The sequence below is a fragment of the Arvicanthis niloticus genome, chromosome 7, assembly GCF_011762505.2.
Source record: "Arvicanthis niloticus isolate mArvNil1 chromosome 7, mArvNil1.pat.X, whole genome shotgun sequence".
Lineage (NCBI taxonomy): Eukaryota > Metazoa > Chordata > Mammalia > Rodentia > Muridae > Arvicanthis > Arvicanthis niloticus.
The window spans coordinates 73066478-73088768 of record NC_047664.1 but is presented as its reverse complement, the minus strand read 5'-3'; the positions used below and the strand labels follow the sequence as shown (position 1 = coordinate 73088768).

At 41.0% G+C, this 22291-nt stretch overlaps 1 protein-coding gene across 2 annotated transcripts in view; it reads right to left on the bottom strand.

Moving 5' to 3' along the window:
- The window catches only part of Atp10d (ATPase phospholipid transporting 10D (putative)), an 89714-nt gene that overhangs the window by 46795 nt on the left and 20628 nt on the right, over positions 1-22291 (bottom strand). For both annotated transcript variants that reach the window (XM_034509124.2, XM_076938623.1), the window contains exons 2-9: positions 14809-15135; positions 12502-12696; positions 6894-7098; positions 4466-4551; positions 1641-1747; positions 1228-1359; positions 584-711; positions 220-472 (exon numbers count right to left, since the gene is read on the bottom strand). In XM_034509124.2, the coding sequence (XP_034365015.1) occupies positions 220-472; positions 584-711; positions 1228-1359; positions 1641-1747; positions 4466-4551; positions 6894-7098; positions 12502-12696; positions 14809-15098 (1396 nt within the window). In that variant the 5' untranslated portion in view covers positions 15099-15135. The remainder of the gene's footprint in view (positions 1-219; positions 473-583; positions 712-1227; positions 1360-1640; positions 1748-4465; positions 4552-6893; positions 7099-12501; positions 12697-14808; positions 15136-22291) is intronic.

The window sequence follows — 22291 nt, the reverse complement described above, 5'->3', positions numbered from 1 at the left end:
TTCTGATCATCTTAGATGCTGCCTATGAAAGGTTCATTCAGCCCTCTCAAAGGGGCTGTCAACCGCAAGCTGAGTACCGCTATTCTAAAGGAAAAGTAAGACAGCACAAAGCCCGTTGGGCTGAGTTAATTATCCAATACTCAAACCTGAAAAATGTATCAGGGACTTAGTAGCTGGGGGAAAAGCTACAGGCGGTTGGTGTAGGAATACCGCACTCACCGTTTTCTTCATGACAGTAGTCGAACCCTGCCACACTGCACCTCCGAAACACCATCTTATTCTCAGTGAGCGTTCCTGTCTTATCAGAAAAGAGGTACTGAATCTGCCCGAGGTCCTCAGTGATGTTCAGAGCTCGGCACTGAATGGTCGAGTCCATTTTCTCATCGTAGAAATCTACATCGCTCTGGATAAAATAGATCTGCCCAAGCTTCACGATCTCGATGGACACGTAGAGAGAAATGGGGATCAGGACCTAATGAAGTGCAAGCAATTGTCAATGGTTAAAGCCAGTGCAACATGCTGCCTATAGCAGATAACAGGCAAACTTAAGTGAGCACTCTCTGCTAAGCCTGCCAGAAATTACCTGCAACAAGATGATCATGGTCCAGAACACATAGAATCCTGTCAGCACGGGTGACACGACACGTCCATCTGGCTCAGGGATGTTAAAAAAGAGCATGTTTTCATACTTGCTCAGCCATATTCCGTGACCTTTAAAAAGCACACAGACACCAAAAGGATGCTACGGAGAGAGCAAGTAGAAAACCACACCCCTCGAGGATGCTAAGGAAAGGACAGGTAAATAGAGAACCACACCCCTCAAGAAAAACAGATTGAGAATGTTTGCTTTGAACACTAATTGTCCTTTAAAACAAGCTCAAATTCAAAGGGCTACTCAGTCTCTTGTTATTGATAGTCTCTCCCTCCCCCTCCCCCTCCCCCTCCCCCCTCCCCCTCCCCCCTCCCCCTCCCCCTCCCCCTCCCCCTCCCCCTCCCCCTCTCCCTCTCCCCCTTGCTCTCTTCCCAGGTCCCTCCAGTACTGTAGCAAAACACAAGTGGATACACTCAACATCAGTCAGTGTTCCTCAAGCTAAAGGATAAGAGAAGAAAACATTCAGGAAAAATTAACAAACAAATCTCTCTTACAAAAACCAAACATGGGTATTATTTTGGAAAAGCAAACTAAAATGATACCAACAAGATATTAGATAATTGAACTTTACCCACCCACTGCACCCGTTAAACACATGACGATCAGAAGCAGGACACACCAGAGGACGTCTGTATTTGCTCGTCTCTCTAACTTACTGCGTTTATACCGTGGCCCACTGTTGTTCAGCATTGCTTTGGTTTCATGACCTGCACAGAAAGCACAGTGTGTCTGAAAACGCACAACGCACACGCAGGTAGCAAGCATCCCTGTTAAAGATCTCTCTGGCTAACCATCCAATTAAACATGGCTGCCTAACGTATTGTCAGTCTGATCTGTTCCTGTAGTTCATTTTGGAGAACCGGGATCTGTGAGGTTAAGTTCATCAAGACACAGTTTACCTTCTGTAAATTCCATCTTGAGAAATGAAGAATGTTAACACATAGGGGGTCACTGAGGAGGTCACAGCAAAGGGAGGAGCAGAACAAACCTGCATAGACCACAATGCCCACAACAGCCTCTGTGTTTCTGATGGTACACCCTCGGAGTAGTAAATTCTCTTTGCTGAGGCCCACACGTTCTTTGTTGGAATGTTCCCTGTAAGAAAGGCAGCATGTAGATTCATTTTTAAATGGCAAAAGTGGGGAGGTAAAATAAGAGTCTGGAACATTCTATACCCTGTGTGGTAAGTCTGACAGCTCATAGGGAAGGCTCCAAATCTCTGGCCCATTTGCTTCTGCTGTCCTAATTACCTGCTGTGCATAAGGGGAAAAGCTGCTACAAGTTGCAAATTCTCATTATTTCTAGAAGTTACTGTTTTTCACATTCCATCCCTACAAGAACTCAAAAATACTCTAAATAAAGATCCTGCCTTGCTAGAATACACTGTATTCAGAAAACCGATGAAGGAAACAGTCTTGATTTAGAAAAGTAGTCCTTTTGATTTGGCTGAAATTAAGAATCCTGCTGGGCACTGACAATCGGTGGCTGCTCAGGCCATTCGAAGAAAGATTGATGGGAAACTGCACCATCAGAGGTGAAGACCGACAACACCCATCTGAGAACAGGACAGGGGACATCAGAGGCCTCCTGGCCTACAGGAAAGGAGGTGAGGGCCCCAGATTCTTTATCAGAGAATTAACAACCTAAAGTCTGTGGCTTCTGAGGCTCCGTGACGCCTCCAAAATCAAAAGCAATATTTTGTTTGTACGGATGTATATATATGTGTACATTTTGCTATTTTTAGAGACAGAATCTGATTCGTTCAACAGATTCTGCCTAATCAGGTGGGAAAATGTGAACAAATTCCTGGTGTGAGATGAGATTAAGGAATGGGTTTGCTTCTTCTCTGGTGTGATAATGGCTTTATGTTTTTTATACTGTCCTCATCTGCTCTGAGTATATGGCGATGAATTCACAGGGAAGTTATGTGTCACGGGGCCTGGGAGGAAGTGGGAGAGATGGCTCAGAGTTTGAGTCTGAGTGCTCCTTACACTTTCCCTTCCACTTTTACACACTTGGAAACTTGTGTAATAGCCCGTTTCAAAATTATCAAAGTTACTTGAGTTAACTATGATAAGAGTATGGGGCAAAATCAGTGAAATAGTTACAAAAACAAGCAAAAATGACCTTTCACACAGTATAAAAAAAAGTCCACTTGATTTTATCATTAGATTTTGATGGTTTTCTAAGCAATAATCATTAATCTAATAAGCAGCTGGTTTTTCTTATTTAACTGAAATTCGTCAATAAATCTAACACTCCGAGTCTCTGGATCTGCAGAGAAAATAAAGTAAAAAAACCCACAGAAGTTTGCAATTGACAAGAAAAAAGGAAACAAATGGGAATGGATCATGGATTGCCTCTCCCTCCATGTGAAGAGAATTTAAAAAAAAATTAGCTATTGTCATTCCTCAACATTTTATATTTATGAAGAATAATTTTACAATCATAAAAATTAATGACTTTGTTCATTGATTTCTATTTGTATTAAAATTTTGAGAAATAAAAACTATTAAAATTTCAAAAAGGATAAAGAAAAAAGAAAGAAAAAGAACGGAAGTTGGCCATTTTACTCGCAGTTTTACAGACTTTATTCTAGCTAGGACCTAAACTTCTGTGCAAAGCACTGTCACTTCCAGAGGCGTCCCTGAACTGAACCTATCTCCCCTCCCTCGCCGAGCTCACTCACTTTCCTTTGGAGGTTTGGCTGAGAGTCTGAGCTTACTCTTTGGCCCAAGCTGGTCACACACTCACTATCAGACCTAGGCTGGCTTTGAACTTGTGGCAGTCCTCTAGTCACAGCCTCCAAAGTGATGGGTTTACAAGGCTGGGTTTATAGACGGGAAACTGAAGGCTAGGAATTCATATTTACAAGTGGCATACATAGGTGTGCACCAGCCAGTTCTCACCAATGTAACATCTACTGCAGAATCCTTCTAGTATGGAGTTAAAACACAAACACATCACTTCTAAAGGATCAGGTTTCCTCCCTGGAAGCCACATTTCCATCCTGAGCTCATGAGAAACATAAGTTTCTCCTTGAATCTCTTGATATGCTTTAAATGACCAGGTAATGAAATCAAGACAATTTTGATCTTTAAAAACAGGCAATAAGGTGGAAATTTTTCTCTTCCTGTCTATTTTTTCCTTGTAAAAATAAAGTTAATGAGTATAAGTTGGCTCAGGGTCATAAAATATCCAAGTATCAGAAGCCAGGTTTGGAATTGGGAAAGACTCCAAATTACAGGCATCATTTGGAAAGGCTGAGGATGGTATTCTAAGTGTTGCAACTGAATACTGCTCTGGCTTCCCACACGCTGAGACAAGTCAGTGACTAACTCTTCCCAACCAGAATTACATACCTGCTACTCTGATTCCAATAAAGGGAACAGACCACCCTATTATGCCTGCACAAATCCCTTCTTCCAGACTTTAACATCTTCTGAGCCTAACATGAGCTCATGAAGATGGGCACGGAGATCATATCTGTCATCTCAAGCTGAGACAGAAGAACAAATTAAAGGCAAGCCTGAGCTACATAGAAAATTCAAGGCTGGTCTAAGCTACACAGACCCATACGACATTCTTATACCATAGGAAGCGATTCTAGGAATACCTTTAGACAGTTTTGTTGTTTAGATTATTTTACAGTACATACAGATTACCATTTATTAAATGACTTAGGTATACCGAATTATAGAGGGCCAAACTTGCAGCCTCTAATGAGTTACACTGGGTAAGAAGTCACAAAAACATTACCGAACTAAGTACATTTCCTTTCAGGCCTACAAAACTAAGTTCCACGTCACTCACAGGAAGCCTCGGAATCTGCTGAGGTCATTGTTTGGACTTTCACATTCTATCCTACTGGAAAACTTCTCAGGATCAACTTCAGAGTCCTAAGAATATTAAAAAAAAAAAAAAAATCAGAGAAGAAAAAAAATTTAGGATTAAATCTTGGTATTTAAACATTGTATCACTTTGGCCAATTCTTAATACGTACAGTAATTAAGGTGCGTGCGTGCACGCGCGTGCACATGCACACACACACAGACACACAGACACACACACAGCCTCAGAGTGTATGCTGTGACTCTCTTAGGATGAAGAGAAAATCCATAACAGGAGTCAGAAGGACCTTAGAGTGCTGATACAGCGTCCACAGAAACAGAAGGAACATTTTGTTTGTTTGTTTGTTTGTTTTGTTTTGTTTTTTCACATTAACCACGTGATGCAAGCTTCATGTTGAAATGCATGCAGAGTTCCGCCTCAGAGCTTCCACTCATGGAGCAAACATTAGCGTCATAAGCCATGGAAATATTCTGTTGTGGTTGCCTGTAACCTACACTCAGAGCATGTGGAAATAGAAATAAATACCTTGGAGTACATAAACATTCAATCTCAGCCAAAGTTCATAAATAAAATTCCCAAATAAGCAGGACCTCACCATCTCTCAAATTCCTCTCACGGAGCACAAATACTTTCATAATTCTGATATGAAATCAGTGGTGATGTAGGCCATATGCCTTTAAAAACATTGACTGAGGCTGGAGAGATGGTTCAGTGGTTAGGAGCACTGGCTGCTCTTCCAAAGGACCAGGGTTCAATTCCCAGCACCCACATGGCAGCTCACAGCTGTCTGTAACTCTAGCTCCAGGAGATCCAACACCCTCACATAGACACATGCAGGCAAAGCACCTATGCACATTAAAAAAAAAAAAAAAAAAAAAAAAAAACACTGTCTGTAGAATGTGGCTTTATTAAGAACAAGTCACCAGCTTAGGCATGGGTGTGGCTCATGCACGTGATTGCAGCTATGAGTTTAGAGCCAGATGGAGTTACCATGTAGTGGAGTTCAGACTGGCCTGGGCTATAGAATATCTTCTCAGGGAAGTGTGAGGAGAAACAGAGAGAGAGAGAGAGACAGAGACAGAGAGAGAGACAGAGAGAGAGACAGAGACAGAGAGAGGAGTTTAGTTATAGCTATCTGAATAATATTTTTATTTCATTGTAGCAAATACAAAAAACATAAAATATATGATAATATGATTTGGTTTGTTTTTAATACCTATTGAATTCTTTTGATGTACTAGAGTCTACACTATCCACTGAGGGTGGCGCTACAATCTGGCTGAGGAAAAGCTGCAGATACACAGAGGACCAGATAGTTTGCCCGAGTCGAGTTCTCAATACAAGCTGCAAATTATGAGGGATTGTGCTCGTGTGGAACTGAACTAAAGTGTGCCTGTTAGCTAACTGGACAGCAGCCTAACGCATGCTTAGTGCTGTGCTAGAACACTAAGTTACGCAAGATGTTGTCAAAATCCTAGGAGTGGGGCTGCTTACAAAAGTGACAAAGACGTTGAACTCAGAGGCAGCTGAACCATGGACAATCTACATGTAGATGGAGAAAGGGCTCTAATACGAGAAAAAAAATGCTATGGTACTAGGAGGTTGGTAAGGTTTTATTTACACATATAAGATGGAGAAATTCCAACTTACTGGTACTTTGGTTTTCAGGTTTAGAAAATGGCAATTAAATTAAAAAAAAAAAATTTATCTCAAATGTTTCCAGACAGAAGGAAAGTGATGTTTAGCTATGAGCATGGTGTTTCACCTGAGTCAGATAACCATGCCAAGAAAGAGACACCACTTCCGTGTTCATATGAGGAAACACAGTCATCATGTACCCGAATAACTACACAAGAGCATCACTTTGTGGATAAAAGATATAAAGTAACCAGTGGCTGAGGGAAGATTTATTTACTCAGATTTGTATCAGTTTCATTTCCCTTACCACGACAAGAGGAACTGCCAGAGGACTGTGGCATGAGAAACCATGGAAGGTTTTTTTTAAAGCTTTGGAATACAGGCAATTAGACATTTTAGGAACAATGATGAAAACGCAAAACATAAGACCCTCAGAATAAGAGAATGAAATTATCCCATGATTATTTCTACTGCAAATGAATTCAGCTGGGCTCCTCTAATGCTGCGCCAGACAATCTGATAGCGGGCCAGAGAGTGTGACCTCCCAAGTCATATCCATCCTATTATCTGTAAAACGCAACACTCGTCCACAGACAGCTGAAAACAGATTGTTGCTTCTGCAGTTCTATTTAGTCGGTGGTAAAAAAAAAAATTAAATGAAAAATCTCTTTGTCCAGTAAAAAATACAAGCCCAGACCTTGCCTGCAGAAGGAGCGTCTGGAACCCTCCAGAGACGACAGACACTGCTCACCTGCTCTGCGAAGCCACGAACCACCTGCCGCTGCTTTAAATTGCTCTCTCCGTCAAGGCCAGAAGTCTCAATGTGGCAGATTCCATCTGGGTCTGTGGAAAAGAGTAAGACCATGTCTGCTGGGATGATCTCATTGCAGGACAGGCGGATGAAGTCCCCAACGGTGACGTTTTTCCAGCAACAGTCAATGTACTTTTTTTCTTTCCTAAAATTAAACAACAACAACAAAAAAGTATATTTAAAAAAAAAAAAAAAAAAGAGGCCTGGAGATTTGAAAGATGGCTCAGTGGTTAAGAGCACTGACTGACTGCTCTTCCAGAGGTCCTGAGTTCAATTCCCAGCAACCACATGGTGGCTCACAACCATCTGTAATGGGATCCAATGCCCTCTTTTGGTGTGTCTGAAGACAGCTACTTATATACATAAAATAAATAAATCTTTTTAAAAAATTAATAAGAAAAAATAATTATTTCTTAAAATTTTAGTCTATAATTTATAATTTTTGTGTATTAAATGCTAAATGAGCCACTACAGATTTGGTAAACAAAATTTTCACTTCATTCAGGAAAGGCTTCATTCAGGAAACTTAGTTGTTCAGTAGCTAAAACATAATAATTTAGTTATTAAGTCACTTAAATATAAAGCTGACACTTAAAGTCAGGTTTTTCACTCCCATTATGGAATTATTTGAGCCCTTAAGCTGTTTGAATGCAAGTCTAAGACAGAATTACAATTAACATTACATGAATATATTTGTATGTAGAACAGTTCTTACATGTGCTTCTGTAATGACGTAACAAACACGGACCCAAAGCTGCCACGAGACACAGTATCAGATCTCAGAGAGCCCTGTGACACACACTATACTGGATAATTAAGGACAACCCACACACAACATTTAGAAATAATTCTTTTCTACCACGTCATCACCTCTAATTCTCACTCAATAGAAATATAAGCAGCCTTCCATATCTGAGGATCCTAGCAACTGCAATTTGAAAATATTTTAAAAGAATTATGTATGAAACATGTAGAGATTTCTCTTCCTGTTATCATTTCCTGAAGAAACACATTTAACGACTTTTGACATCACTTTTACATTGCATTTAGTATTGTAAGTATGTCAAGACTAGCTAAAGTGCACAGGAGAACAGGCATAAGAAAGAAGCTGGTGCACATCAGATGTGTAAGAGATGTGGGCATCTCTGCCAGTCTCCTGTGCGCCCTCATCATCTTCCTCAACACTGTAGGTGAGATTACTCCTGACTCTGCAGCATCTGACACCCACATAAAGAACTATACATTGTATCCCTTTTAAACATACTGTTTCACATTCTGTCCTTTTTATAATATTTTATTATATGTTAACATTTTTAGTTAGTGTTTGTTTGCATGCGTGCTGCGCATGGTGGCACATACTTGCAACTCCAACATTCAAGAGGCTAAGGTCTCAAAAATAAATAAAAATAAATAAATTGTTTCAAAGCTACTTCTTTTCCATTATAGTTATAAAAATTTATATCCACTCCAAGGACTCCTGAAAGTTATGTATAAACTAATCTAAGTTGTATGATATGTTAAAAGTCATTAATTCATCAGATTTACTGGAAATGTTGCCCTAGATTACTTAAAGAGCTTCTGCCCATATAAACTACACCAGCAACATAAAGAACTGCTTAGTTTGAAGGGATACATAAGTATGCAGCTTTACAAATGCCTAGTGCATAATGCCAAATCTAAGTAGGAGAAATCTTTGATTATCTTAAGGATTTGTTCATCTACAGAAAAAGGCAAATCAAAAATTTATTTTGTTTTCTCCAAAATTCTCCTTAGTATCTATGCATACTACTGAAGTTTTCCATGGAGAGAAGTAACAGAATATTTTCACAAAAAGGTAGACGTTCTAGTTGGAAAATTCAGTCCTATTTGCCACACATACCTAGGAAAAGGGAATTCATTCTACAGAAATGGAGTCACGACAGTTCACAAAAGAGCTGTGTCCCTGCTCATTTCTGTAGCAGAGTAACCGACTACTGAGCAGCAGCCTACGTAGTGGTTGGAATAGACAAGAGACCAGTGGAAAGTTACTGAAATAATTCAAAGGAGGAATGAGAAGGCTCAGAATTAAGGCTGTCACAGGAGAGATGAATAAAAGATTAAATGAAAACACATTTAGGTACCAGAGAAAGCCGTTTCCTGACTCGTTACAGGTAAGCAACTTCAAAGACGACAGAATGGCTCCTAATTTCCATGACGGGGTGACAGATGATGTCTTACGTTGCGTCCCAGATTTTGGAAGCAACTAGTTACAGCTGAGGAAAGACAGCGAGTTCATTTTAAGAAGTTTTATCTGATGTGAATTGGGTAGCTGAGGTGCTCAGCAATCATAAAATTCTTATCCAGATTTTGTGAGTGAAGACAAGGATGTGGAAGCCCTTGGTACATAAAAGGCAACTGGCAACAGGCAAAGAAGGATGCAAGTCCTTAGGGGGAAGAAAGTGAAAGAACATGCAAAGGAAAGTGATGTCATTAAAAACCAAAGGAGAAGAAAATTTCAAAGAGGGAGTAATGCCAGTCCACACCTACAAAGAGACCCTGTCTAGTAAGAACCAACACGCCTGTGGCATTTGCTCATCAGGGGGTCTAATGGTGAAAGGGTGATTACATGAAATCTGTTGAGAGGAAGAATGAAGGAGTAACTGACATCACCAACATAGGGATATTTAGAGGTTAGAAAAGATCCATGACTCCTGAGGGCATTCATTATATCTACTGTTTAAACCTTTTTTATTGTATGGGTAAATGGTCCTTCTAAAGCCCAGGGATGAATGGACTGTAAGGTCAAGGATGGACGGACTGCTCCCCAGTCCATGAGACCATTGGAAGGTGATTTCACACTTAGGAACTGGGTTCTCCTGGGAAGAAGGCATGTTATTTGGGGAGTACGCTTGAAAGGGTTGTTGCGACTCTAGCCCTTTGTACCCTTTCTTGACTTCCTGGTTGTTGTAAGGTGAGCATGTCAACATCAAAAGCACTGAGGAGAGCAGGCCATGGACACTTTCCAACTGTAAGTCAAAAAAACCCTCCATCTTTTAAAGAAGACTCTATCAGGCATTTTATTATAGAAGCACAAACCTGACCAAAGTGCAGACTGACCATGGCAATCCCACAGGAAATGCCCAGGTTTGTTTAATAACTGTGTCTTACGATGTCTCTAGTTTCATGAAAACTTTATGAACAGCTCCTGTCTTAAAGGCAATCTAAAAAAAGTCGTGTTTCAGTATTAGTATTCATTTTAACTTAATTTGGGTATTACAGGGCTTAAATGTTCAATTTGTACAGTATTGTTTGTTATTTTTACGTGATATTTACACAAAGAAATTAACTACTTTCTGACAGGCCAGATATTATGAATATAAAACGGATTTTCTTCATAAAAATATCAACCTCTTCTTCCAAACATTTGCTCCATTTAATAGCTCCATACTTTTATCCTAAATTTCCTGAGATATATTTTCTTTCATAAGCTTTTTAATATTCCACAAGCATTTAAATTAGCATATGTAAATCAACATGGTATAGCTTCATAGCCTATTTTTATTTCTTTTTATCTTTATTGTTCCAAGGACAATTAGGGGAAAAAAACATAATAAACATTATTTCTTCCATAGCTCTGAGCAAAAATAAATTGCCCAGAATATTGGTAAAATGATATAAAGTAACCTGGTCTCTTATAAAATGAAGTCATGAAGTAATAAAATGGATATTAATGGACTAGAATAGTGTATTTTATCAATAAATGTATATGAAAATTATCTAAAAGTGCCCCAGAGAGGCTCTACCAGGTCTCCCATTGGGCAGTTAACATCTAGGAAACTGAGCAGTGCTATTACAAAGTCTCATATGCTAATTAAATGACTTCCCATGTGCCAAGAACCCCTCTTGCTAACTGCCATTAACCTGCCATTGTAATGCTGGTGGCTAACCTGTCCTTAGCTCTTAAAATCCACTCATCGTGGCGCTTGCTGTTTTATCATTATATTCAAGATGAAATAAACTGGACATTAGCTATCTTATGTAATCTGCCCAAGGCTACAAAACTAGTTAGTGGAGGAAAAGCAAGATTATAACTTTTTAGAAAACTACAGACATCAACGACACACTCTTGCCTGTAAACTAGCGGTAAAAGGCCACAAGTATTTACACATATGACAATCTGTATGCAAAGTGCATATACACACACATATTACACACAGACCGTCCTTCCTTTTTGCTGAGTTTGGTATTACATGGGTCTAAGTGTCTAAGTCCGAATTTTGTCACTATGTGATTATTGTCATATTTGATTACCTCCAGCTAGGGTCCAAAGGTCAGTAGAATCTAGCATTGCCACCTCTCTCTCTATCCCTGGCATTTCCTAAGTACTCAAGGGTCACTGTATGACTTGTGGAACTGGTACACACACGCTCTGTGGCTTTCAACTGCAAATCAGAAACTTACTCTAAAAATATCTTAGTATATGGTATCAGGGGTTGTGTGTGTGTGTTGGTTTGTGTTGGTTTGGTTTCCTTCATAAATAGCATAAAACTTAGAACTATTTTTTCACTATTCAAGTTCATCTCAAATCATCTTACAGTGAGGAGAAATACATTTTTTCCTTGTTACTCAATAGATCTCTAAACAAATGTTGTGAAAGCCACTGAAGAAGTCTAATTGTGGACATAATTGACAATCCTGCAGGCTTTAGCCTGAATGCCACATCTTCAAACAAGTTTCCCTTAAACCTTTTCTCTATGATTCTAAGACTGAGGACAAGTTGCCATGAGCCCTGCTGTTAACGAAGCATTAACTTACATCTAAAAAGAAGCACCCAGGAGCTGTATATCATGAATATCCTGGTTCAAAACTCACCTTACCTGAGTTCACTCAAGACTTTCTCTTTACATGCTGTGAATGCAACAGAGCATATAGAATCCTGCATAAACCCTCTACTACGGATGCCTTGGGTACTGTTGCAATAGGATGCTTTGGGTTTTATGCACAAAAAGAATTCTATTCTGTTTGCACAATCCTTTTCACCACAGATAGCTCTTGCCTTCTCATCCATCATATAACTTTTTCTATCTATCCAAGTGGTTGTTCCTGCTTTTGACTCTCATCCTGGTTCTCATACCCAGGCTGGCAATTGTCTGGCTGAGATTATAGCGGGTGTCACTGTGCCCAGGTCTCAATCCAGGGCAAATCGTTTGTATCAGTTCCTGTATGAGTGAGTCAAAAGGCTTTGCTTTTGTTTTTGTCAAGTCCTTGATTGACAGTGGCTTTTGGTTCTCCTCCATGACTTCAACTAAATTCACTGGAGGATTTTAAGAGATGTCAATTAAAATCAGTAATAACAACTGTGGATGTAGCTTAGTGGTAGACCACTTGACTAATATGTAAAAGATTATAAAGTCCTAAATTCAATCCCTGGTACCAGAAGAGGTAAAAACAAAGCAGAAACAACAACATCCCATCAGTACAAAAAGGGTCCTGATAATACTTATCATAAGAAGACTAACATGTTCATAAATAATAAAATATACTCTCTGGGGCCGCCCCATCCACTCACCTACTGTAAACTTTGGTTATTAAGTTGTTGATCTGCTTGTCAATTTTGTATTTCCGGTAGTCTTCTAAGCCATCTTTAATTGCAATAATTGTGAGGACCACCACAAGTGGCAGCATGGTGATTTCCTTTTGGAAGGCTTCTACCAAAGGCACCCAGTTCAGGACCACGAGGAACAGGAAATATAAATTGGCAGCCCTGCAAGCCAAGCACACACAGGGAGGTTTTCATGGAACACACAAGAGCTGAAATAAAAGTGCCAAGACATTGTTTTCTGTGCTTTTGGAAAGGTCGGTATTAGCTGATTTTACAGGTCACAGGAGGGGGAATTAACAAAATCTACCAAATATGAAGTACTGATATCTCTATCCAGGACATTTAGCTTGGACCATATTTGAATACATAGAAGATTTTTTTTTTCATTAAGTATGTAACAGTGAACACATGAACGGGATGGTCTTGAGTTATATAGTGCATGGTGAAAAAGAAAGTACCATTTCTCTTTAAAAGTTAAAAAGAAAATCAGACATTCTGAATCAACACGTTAAATCCAAACAAGGCTCAAACCGAGCAGGGATACCGGGATTTTCTCTCCTTGAGACTCTCTTTCTTTCCACCCTATTCAGAAGCACAGTGCTCAGGAAACGCTTCCATCCCCAAAACTTCGATACTTTATATATTCAAATTAAAAAAAAAAAAAATCACACGAACGGCAGAGCTCAGCCCTAAACAGTTATTAGGAATTTTCCTTCCCTCCTCCCCCAGGACCGTAAAACTCCTTAAAAGAAAAATCTACCCAAACGTCTCCCAAACGTCATTTCCAATTCATTTTGTTCTGAGCTTTTTTTTCCCTTTAACTGTTTTTGTTAGATCTGTGGCTCCGATTACTTCTGCATGGATCACATCCAAGTCCACAGGTCAAGAGAGCACTGTACATGCTGGAGTTCACAGACATGAACGCCTGGAGCCCTTAAGGTTATCAATCTCACAAACTCGCAGCAGCACTTTAAACAGAACTACCAGGAAGTGTACACAGAACCTATGATGTAGAGACGAGCATCTCTGGACTCCCAGCAGACCAGCATTTCCAAAACAAGGAACTGCACAGCCCAGCTGCTTTTTGGTCCTCGCTTCCCTTTTCCAGGAAAGTTTTGTAATCATCACCATCACCGTGTTCATCTAATGTTCTTCTCTCCCCAAAGCCAGTCTGCAGCATCGGTACTAGCCTATCCTTTCCTTCATCCCTACATTGTCATAAGCACAGGTCTCCATGACAACTCACCAGGATATACAGCGGCTTCCGAAAGGCTCACTTTGTCTCCCGTTTGTCTCTCAATCCCCACCTCACTGCCTCCACGCACATTTTCCTCCTCCTTAGAACAATGCCTGAGGTATTGCATCTCAATTCTCTATCCTGACAGCAATGCTCCTCTGGTGGGTTAGACCTGTCTGTCCAACATTACTTCCTATGGTTCCACAACACAGAAACTAGGTATCACGGAAAGGAAGCCTCCCAGGCTTCATGCAAGTCTTCTAGGCTGAGGTCTTTGTGTTCCCACTACCATTCCTTCCTCCACATGAAATATGCTTTGTCCATCCCTGGGCAGAGGAGATCCCACCCTCCATAATTAAAATGACCACCACCGTATCGCCTTCTATTGTTCCATCTCATAGTATGATTTCTCGTGGAGGCTTCCGCTCTGACAGATAGCGCTTTAGAACAACTGTCAGTCCACTGTGTGCCCTCCCGTTGTTTATACACACATCTGGATAACCTACAGAATTTGTGAGGAGAGTAGCAAGTTATACCTGCATTTTCTTCACTGTTTGAGATCTCAGGTAAGCTCCGGGAAACGCCTGCTAAACTGAATTATACCACTGCTTTACATAATAACATTGTATTGCATTTGCTTAGGAGTCCTGTTCTTTCTCTTATTATCAAATAAGAACAATCTGCAATTAAAATGCAATGTGGTTTAGTAGAAAGGACACTGAAGCATGAGGGAGGAGGCCCAGGGTTATGGCATCCGCTCTGCCACTTATTACAGGTGTGGCATCAGCTGAGTCACAGGTGGGGTTCCTATAAGAGGCTGATACAAGGATAACAGCATCTTTCACAAACAGAAGACCTCCCTCCAACTGTACAGAACTGTGTGACCCTAAGGCACCCCCACTGGATCCAGCCTGGACTTGAATCTAACTTGCCCTGGATGATTATATGCATTAAGTTTATGTAGCACACGTAAGAAAATGGGGATCTGGTGGGAGTATCAAGTAGAAGAATGAAGACCACTAAAAGGACCACAGTACCTGTGAAACTGTTCAAATAAGTTTCTTGGCACGAAGTTCAGAAGCGTGTACTTGGTCGTCCGTATCCGGTTACTCACGTAGGTTCCAGAAAACCGTTCGTACTCATCTTTGAAGCACTGAAGGTGAGGAATGACAACGCGGTGCTTTCCTGCAGGTCTGGGGGTCTGTGAGGACTTGCCCCCACAGGCCAGCAGTGAGGAGTAGTTGTATGACCTCTCGTCTTCATCCTGGCTTCTCCCATTCATCAGCCGACGCCAGTGATGTCTGGCCCACTGAAGAAGCTCAGTCATGTCCAAGACGCAGGGACACCTGGCTGGTACCGGCAATCTAGCAAACAAAAACACCTTTTGTGTGAGCCTCTGAAAACCTGTAAAGTGTGCACAGTCTTCTTTTTCTATACCAGACGAATATGTGGCCGAGTTCTCCTATGTATAATTGGGAATGCATGGCTCACCGTTGTGACATCTTTTAAACCGAGTTCTAGTTAGAGCACGCACCTTCCTCCTTAGGAGCCAGGCATCTGAACAAAAGCAGCAAAAGCAACAAAAGACAGAGCCTACAAGGCAGCCATTTTGGCTTTAATGCGTGCAAGTCTCTTTGCTTCCCTGGTAGCTTTCTCCTGTTAGAAACCAGACTACATACATGTGTCAGGATGTTGTCATAACGCTTCAATGGGTAGCATGCAAATGGTCTAGCCTAAGGCCTGGGAGACAGTAAGAAGTCTGCTGGACTCCAAACATGGCTACAAGTCCTTCCCACCCCCTGCTCAGCAGACGGTGACTCTTTCTTTGGCTGCCGAGTATCTTTCTCCACCATGACCACATGCCTCCCTCTGGCTGAAGGAACACTAGGAAGCGAGACACAAACAGGCTTGAAAAGTGTTCTTTACCAGGTCGCTCATTCACACTGCACACTCCGTCCCCACCACCAGGAGCACCCACGAGCTGGTGCTACCCAGTGGGGTAAGCAGAGGGTCCACGGGTCCACTTACACTAAAGCCACTGCGCATGTGTGGTTGCAGCCTCTGGCTGTCCATTGGCTGACCAGCAACACGTTACTGTACTCAGATGACAACCGAGAATGCAGAAGAGAGGGAGTGTCCCCAGAGGAACTGAACTGGAAACAACTGAAAGTCAGGTGATGTTATGTGCCGAACTCTAACTGATGCATTACCCCGTCCTCATTTTTACTTCGTTTTTGCTTTTAAATGTTCCTTATTTTCCCAGAAATTTACTGTTGATGAAAAGGAACCTAGCATTTATTAGGAGTTTACTATATTCCAAACACACTGCCAAACCCTCCACGGGCATTATCTCGATATTATATCAATCACGGTTAGAGAGATGACTCGGCAGTTTAAGATCATTTGCTGACCTTTCAGAAGGCCAGAGTTCAATTCCCAGTACCCACGTTAGGAGGCTCACAATCTCCTTTAACTCTAGTTCCTGGAGATTTAATACCATCTTCTGGCCTCCGTGGGCACCCACATCCACATATGCATACATACACACATAACACATACATAAAAATAAAATAAACATATTTTTTAAATTACATCAGTTCTGTAACATGAGTAGACAAAGCTGATTCAAACCACATCTTTCTGAAACAAGGGCTCACTGTTATTGTACCTCACTTGCCTGGGTATTTAGAGGACCTAACACTAGGACCTGCAGTTGGAAAATGTCCCCCAAAATTCACACACTAGGTAATGACCATGCCACTGAATATGCTGCAAAGTAAGTCCAGGGGCCTCGATTTCCATCTTGATTTATCAGTGTTATCATTTACATGTTGCTAATGACTGCCTAAGTTTCCCACTTAGGAAATCTGCAATGTGTTGTCCTAATCATCATGACAAAATGAACTCTGAGGTGGGCGTCTATGGATGGTATGGAGAAAAACCAGGATACGTACAGATGCTGCCCTAGACTAGAAATGCAGACACGATAAAGACCTAGACTCCATTCTCCAAGAGTTGAGGGTCTAAGTGGCCTGCTAGGCATGTACATATTTAAACGCACTCCTGGTATGAAATTATAATTATGGCAATATTGTTTTTAAGAAGATTATTTAAGGGGCTGGAGAGATGGCTCAGAGTTTCTAAATGAGCACTGACTGCTTTCCAGAGGACCTCGGTTCAATTCCCAGCACCCACATGGCAGCTCACAACTGTGTGTAACTCCAGCTCCAGAGGACCCAACATCTTCACACAGACATATGAGCAAGGAAAACATAAAATAAGATGCACAGGATATAGAAATAAATAAATAAATTATCTTTTTAAAAAGATGAATATTTACAGTGGTTTCCTTTCTAAGCTCCACTCTGAGTTTATAGTGAGTACTGATTCACTTCTGAGTACTATGCCAATCAGAAGTTAATTGTTTTTCCCTATGGACACTGAAATTAGACTCAACTTCTATGATTCTAAAATCCTAAGTCATCATCCACTAACAAGGGCAGCTCTGTTCCGTCATTCTTGAGATTAATATTTGAACAACCCATCTTGGCAGTCCATTTGTTCACTACCCATTGGGCCTTACACCATCCAACACAGTACAGCTATATGACATCAGGTTATTCTTGCATTTACAGAAAATACAGTGAATCACAAATAAGTGACTTAAAACCCATTAGATCTCTTTAAAAATTCACCTGACACAAAGCCATGAAAATAAATGAGAGTTAAAATCCATGCGCATACTCATTCATTTAATTTGCAGTCCCGGGGTGGAAAGGTGGGGGTGGGGGTGGGGTTGAGCCTGAGGCTATGCCCGAGCTAGCTGTTTCTTTGTGATTTCATTTTGCAAGAGTCTAAACAAGTTGCCAGGCTGCTTTAAATTCATCTGTAAGGCAGGCAGGGCTTAACCTTGCTAGACTCCTGTGTCAGCCCCCTCCATAGCTAAGACAACAAACCTGCAACCTATGGCCTGGCTCAGAAAGCTACTTTTAACAATAGGAACACAGCCTCAAAGGGCATGTCTTTCTCTCTGACTACTGAGTGCTATAATATCTCTCCATTAGAAAAGCAGACTTATCAGTTTTGTACATACTGTAGGAGGAATGTTTTTGTTATATTGGATCTGTCCTTGGGATCCTGTCCTTTAAGCCACCTACTCAAGAGAAGTCCTTCTAAAATCGACTAGCTAAAATAATACTATTTTTCAACACAACATTGAAATGTCTGTACCTGAAATGTGTTAGGAATGCCTGGTTTTTATCTTTCATAAAAACAGTTTAGCAAAGACTCATACCTTTAATCCCAGCATTTGGAAGAAGACAGAGGCAGGTGTGTTTGAGGTCTGGTCTACAAAATGAGTTCTAGAACAACCATGTCTGTTACAGCGAAACCTGGGATGGGGGAGGGGGGGGAGCTTAGGTTTTTGGGTTTTTTTTTTTTAAGCTGCAACATGCATGAAGTGTACCCTGAGTAACTAAAGTCTTCATAGTGAAGCCAGAACCTCTCCACAGAATAAGGAAGTGGAACAAGGCCCCACAAATTAATCAGCATTGCAGAGCAAACTAGCTAACATATAACACTAAGTGCTTTTGTGTACGAGGATCAGGTGATGCCATGACAAATCTTATACTTATCTTTAGAAAGCTGATGCTGGTGCGACTTGCTACCTCTTTTGCACTTTCCTGGGGGAAGTTTTCATTTGCAATTAACCTCTTATTAAGATACCACACTGCATGTCTGTCTGACGTCCACACCCTCGTGCAACAATCTAAATACCACTTGATCCTTTAAATTTCAGAGCAGTTTCCTGGCAATCTAAACATAAGATTAAAGAAACCTGGAACAAACTCAGGGGGTGTTAACTTCTGGTAATTCATGGTACGTCCGACTAACACCCCTGCCCTAACAAAAATAAACACTTGGTTTACCCAGACAATCAGATTTGCATGGCAGGCAGCCAAGCAAGAACGGTATCGTCTAAGTCCCCCAGTTTCGGAGAAATAATGGCATACTGACTGGAAAACACTTCGTGGCCAATGTATGTCAGCGCCAGCTTTTCTCTGTGCCTTCCCAATATCCTTAAACTTCCATTAGAGACTCTGCATCCACTCTTGGACTGTATCCTTTCCTCCTCTTTCTCAAGGAATTTCGTGAATATGGACTTAGGGGTGACCCACAGCTCCACACTGCCCTCCTTGGCCATTCCCATTCGGCTCTTGATAGGCCAGCAGCTCAGAACCAGAGTAACTCCATCTCACCAGCAAGCACTGTTACCATTCCTCAAAATTGACAGCTGGGAATTGGACCTGGTGGCACACGCCTACGACCTCAGCTACTTACAAAGCTAAGGCAGGAGGATTACAAATTTAAGGTCAGCCTGAATAACTTAGCAAGCCCTTGTCTTAGAACAAAAACAAAAACTGGATGGGGAGGGTTGACAATATGGCTCAGTGGGTAAGGGTACTTGCTGCCAAGCCTGCTGAAGACATGAGTTCAAGTCCTGGAAGCTACATCATTGGGTAAAAGAAGAGAACTGAGTTGCAAAAGTTGTCTGACCTTCACAAATGCACCTTGGCATGCATGCATTCTCTCTCTCTCTCTCTCTCTCTCTCTCTCTCTCTCTCTCCCTCTCTCTCTCTCTCTCTCTCTCTCACACACACACACACACACATACACACACACACACAAATAAATAAATAAATGTAAAAGAATGGTTGAGAATATCAACTATTTTTATTCATTTGTTTGTTATTTAAACAATAGAATTTTATTGTATAGTTTACAAATATATATTATTCTTTTTTAAAAAGTGTATGAGTGATATAAACATGTATGAAGTCCCTATGGACATCAAAAGCATTGGAATGCCCTCAAACTAGTCTTAAAGATGGTTGTAAGCTGTCCAGTATAAGTGCTGGCAATGGGACTTGATTCTTTTAGAAGGGTGACAGGCACTGAGCCATCACTCCAGCCACCAATACACTGTGTTCTTCACAACTGAGCCTGAACCCTTATTTTTTTTTTTTTCAGCTGAGAGATTGATTGGTTGGTTGATTGTTCCCTGAACCTCATTCCTGGTTATAGGTCTGTGTAAGCTGCCCATCTCATCTTGTTTTAACCTGGTAGGCTATATATTTTGAGACATTCCTTCATTTCTTTCAGATTTTTCAAATTTAGTGGAATACGTCTTTAGTTTGTGTCCAAAAGTTTTCCTGAATTTCTTGGTGTCTACTGCCAACACGTACCTTCTTCCCTACAATTCTCCTAATTTGTCTCCTCTTTCTCTTTTTATTTGTTTGGCTAAAATTATTGGTCTAATTTATGTTTCAAAGAACCAATCATTTGATTCATTGATTCCTTATATTACTTTCTTCATTTCCATTTCATTAATTCCTACCTTGGTCTTAATCATTTTTTTTTCTATCTATTGTTGTGGATTTGGCTTTTGTTGTTGTTGTTTTTCAAGACCCTGAGGTGCCTTGTCAGGTTATGTAAGCTAGCTGTCCGACTGTGTGTGTGTGTCTGTGTGTGTGTGTGTGTGTGTGTGTATCTGTGTGTGTGTGTGTGTATCTGTGTGTAGGTGTATGTGCATGGGTGAGAGAGAGAGAGACAGAGCACTAAAGCACATGTGAGTGGAAGCTAGAGACTGTAGAGTCAATGTCAACCAGTATTTAAAAAAAAAACAAAAAACGTAATAATTGGATCTGAGTGCTTAAGCAGGATAGAGTGTGCTTTCAGGGGACTAAGGAGAAGAAGAAAGCAGACTGGTAGGGAATGTTTTAAATTTCCAGTTTAGCCGGGCGGTGGTGGTGGTGCACTCCTTTAATCCCAGCACTTGGGAGGCAGAGGCAGGTGGATTTCTGAGTTTGAGGCCAGCCTGGTCTACTGAGTGAGTTCCACGACAGCCAGGACTACACAGAGAAACCCTGTCTCAAAAAACAAAAAAACAAAAAACTGGGCAGCTTTATAGTTTGAATATGAAATATCTCCAACTTGAACCCTTGTCCCCAATTTGTGGTGAGATTTGCGGTGAATATGGAGGGAGCCTTTAGGAGGTAAGGTCACCAGGAGTGGATTTGCAAGTTTCTACACTGGCCCCAGTTTCATCGGCTCTCTGCTTCCCAGTCAGTGGCGATGCCACAGCTCCTGCTGCACACATGAATTAAGATGCCCCTGCCCTCCCTTCTCTGCCATGACTAAGACTGTTTGAGAAGGCGAGAATTAATCTTCCCTCCTGTGGGTTGTTTCTGTCAGGTCTTTGGGTCACAGTGATGTAAAAGTAAGTGATATGAACCAGGAATCGATCAAGTTTCTTCTGGTTCTGTAGCTTTCAGAATGTGTTCCCTACCAACTTTGGACAATACATTCTCTGAGATGCAGCCTAACACAGCTGCACATGTTGCTGCAGACAAAGGTTCCACAAGCACTCAACTCAGTACCCTTGCTCCTAGCAGGTGGACAGTTCCTGTTCTTTCTCCCTCTTTCATCATAATAGCGTTAGTTTCAACATTCACCAATGTGTTGAAATACATACTCGGGCCACACTGAACTGACAGTATCTATGGGAGGGAGAGACCCACATTCCCAGTCTGACAGATTCGCACATTGGACTCACAGAGGCTAAAGATGCCAGCAGGGCCAGAGGGCACAGGCGTACACAGACAGCACTTTCCCACCATAGTCAAGACAGAGCCATTTAAACTTTCTAATTCAACCAAGTAAAGGAATGTCAGAGCTCAGAGAAGAGTCTCATGTTGGTATTGTAAGCATGAGTATCCATGAAAGTTCCATCAAGTCATAAGGAGCATTAAGACTCGGGATATTTTAATGTCTACATTCTGGAGATCACTTAATCTAAAGCAGGCCTTCTTAAACTTCTCATCCGCAAACCTTTTCTCCCTCAAGAAAATTTTTATGAGACCCCAGGTACACCAGAACATAAAAACAGGTATGCAAATCAAACATTTATGGAAAATAGATGTTAAGAAATTCATTTTAAGACAGGCAACTGGCATACTAAGAAGATGAGCGTGCTTGCTTATTTTTATGTAAGGAGTTAAATTGGGGATGAATATTTGATACTGCAGGGTACAGAGCATCTTTGATATTTTTTTCACTTATATCTCATTATTGTCAGTGCCAAGAACACCTCTGTTCATAAGCGCATAATACAAAATCCCATTAAGAACACTTTAGACATTCTTGGAAATTAATTTTTAAAAGATGTGGCCATGAATTTTAAGAAGAGCAGGAGAGATATACTTGGGCATTTGGGAAAAGAAAAGGGGTGAAGTGATATGATTATACTCTTGACAGTAAAAGAAATAAAAAAAAGAGAGAGAAAGAGAAATTGTTAGAAATGCTGTACTTTCTGACAGAGGGAGCGGAGGACTGTCTCTGACTATTGTCTGCTGTTGGGAACTGGGTATCCTCACACAGCCTTAATACGAGGGGAGGTGCCTAGTCTTACTGCAACTTACCATGCCACGTTTGCTTGATATCCCTGGAAGAACTGCCCTT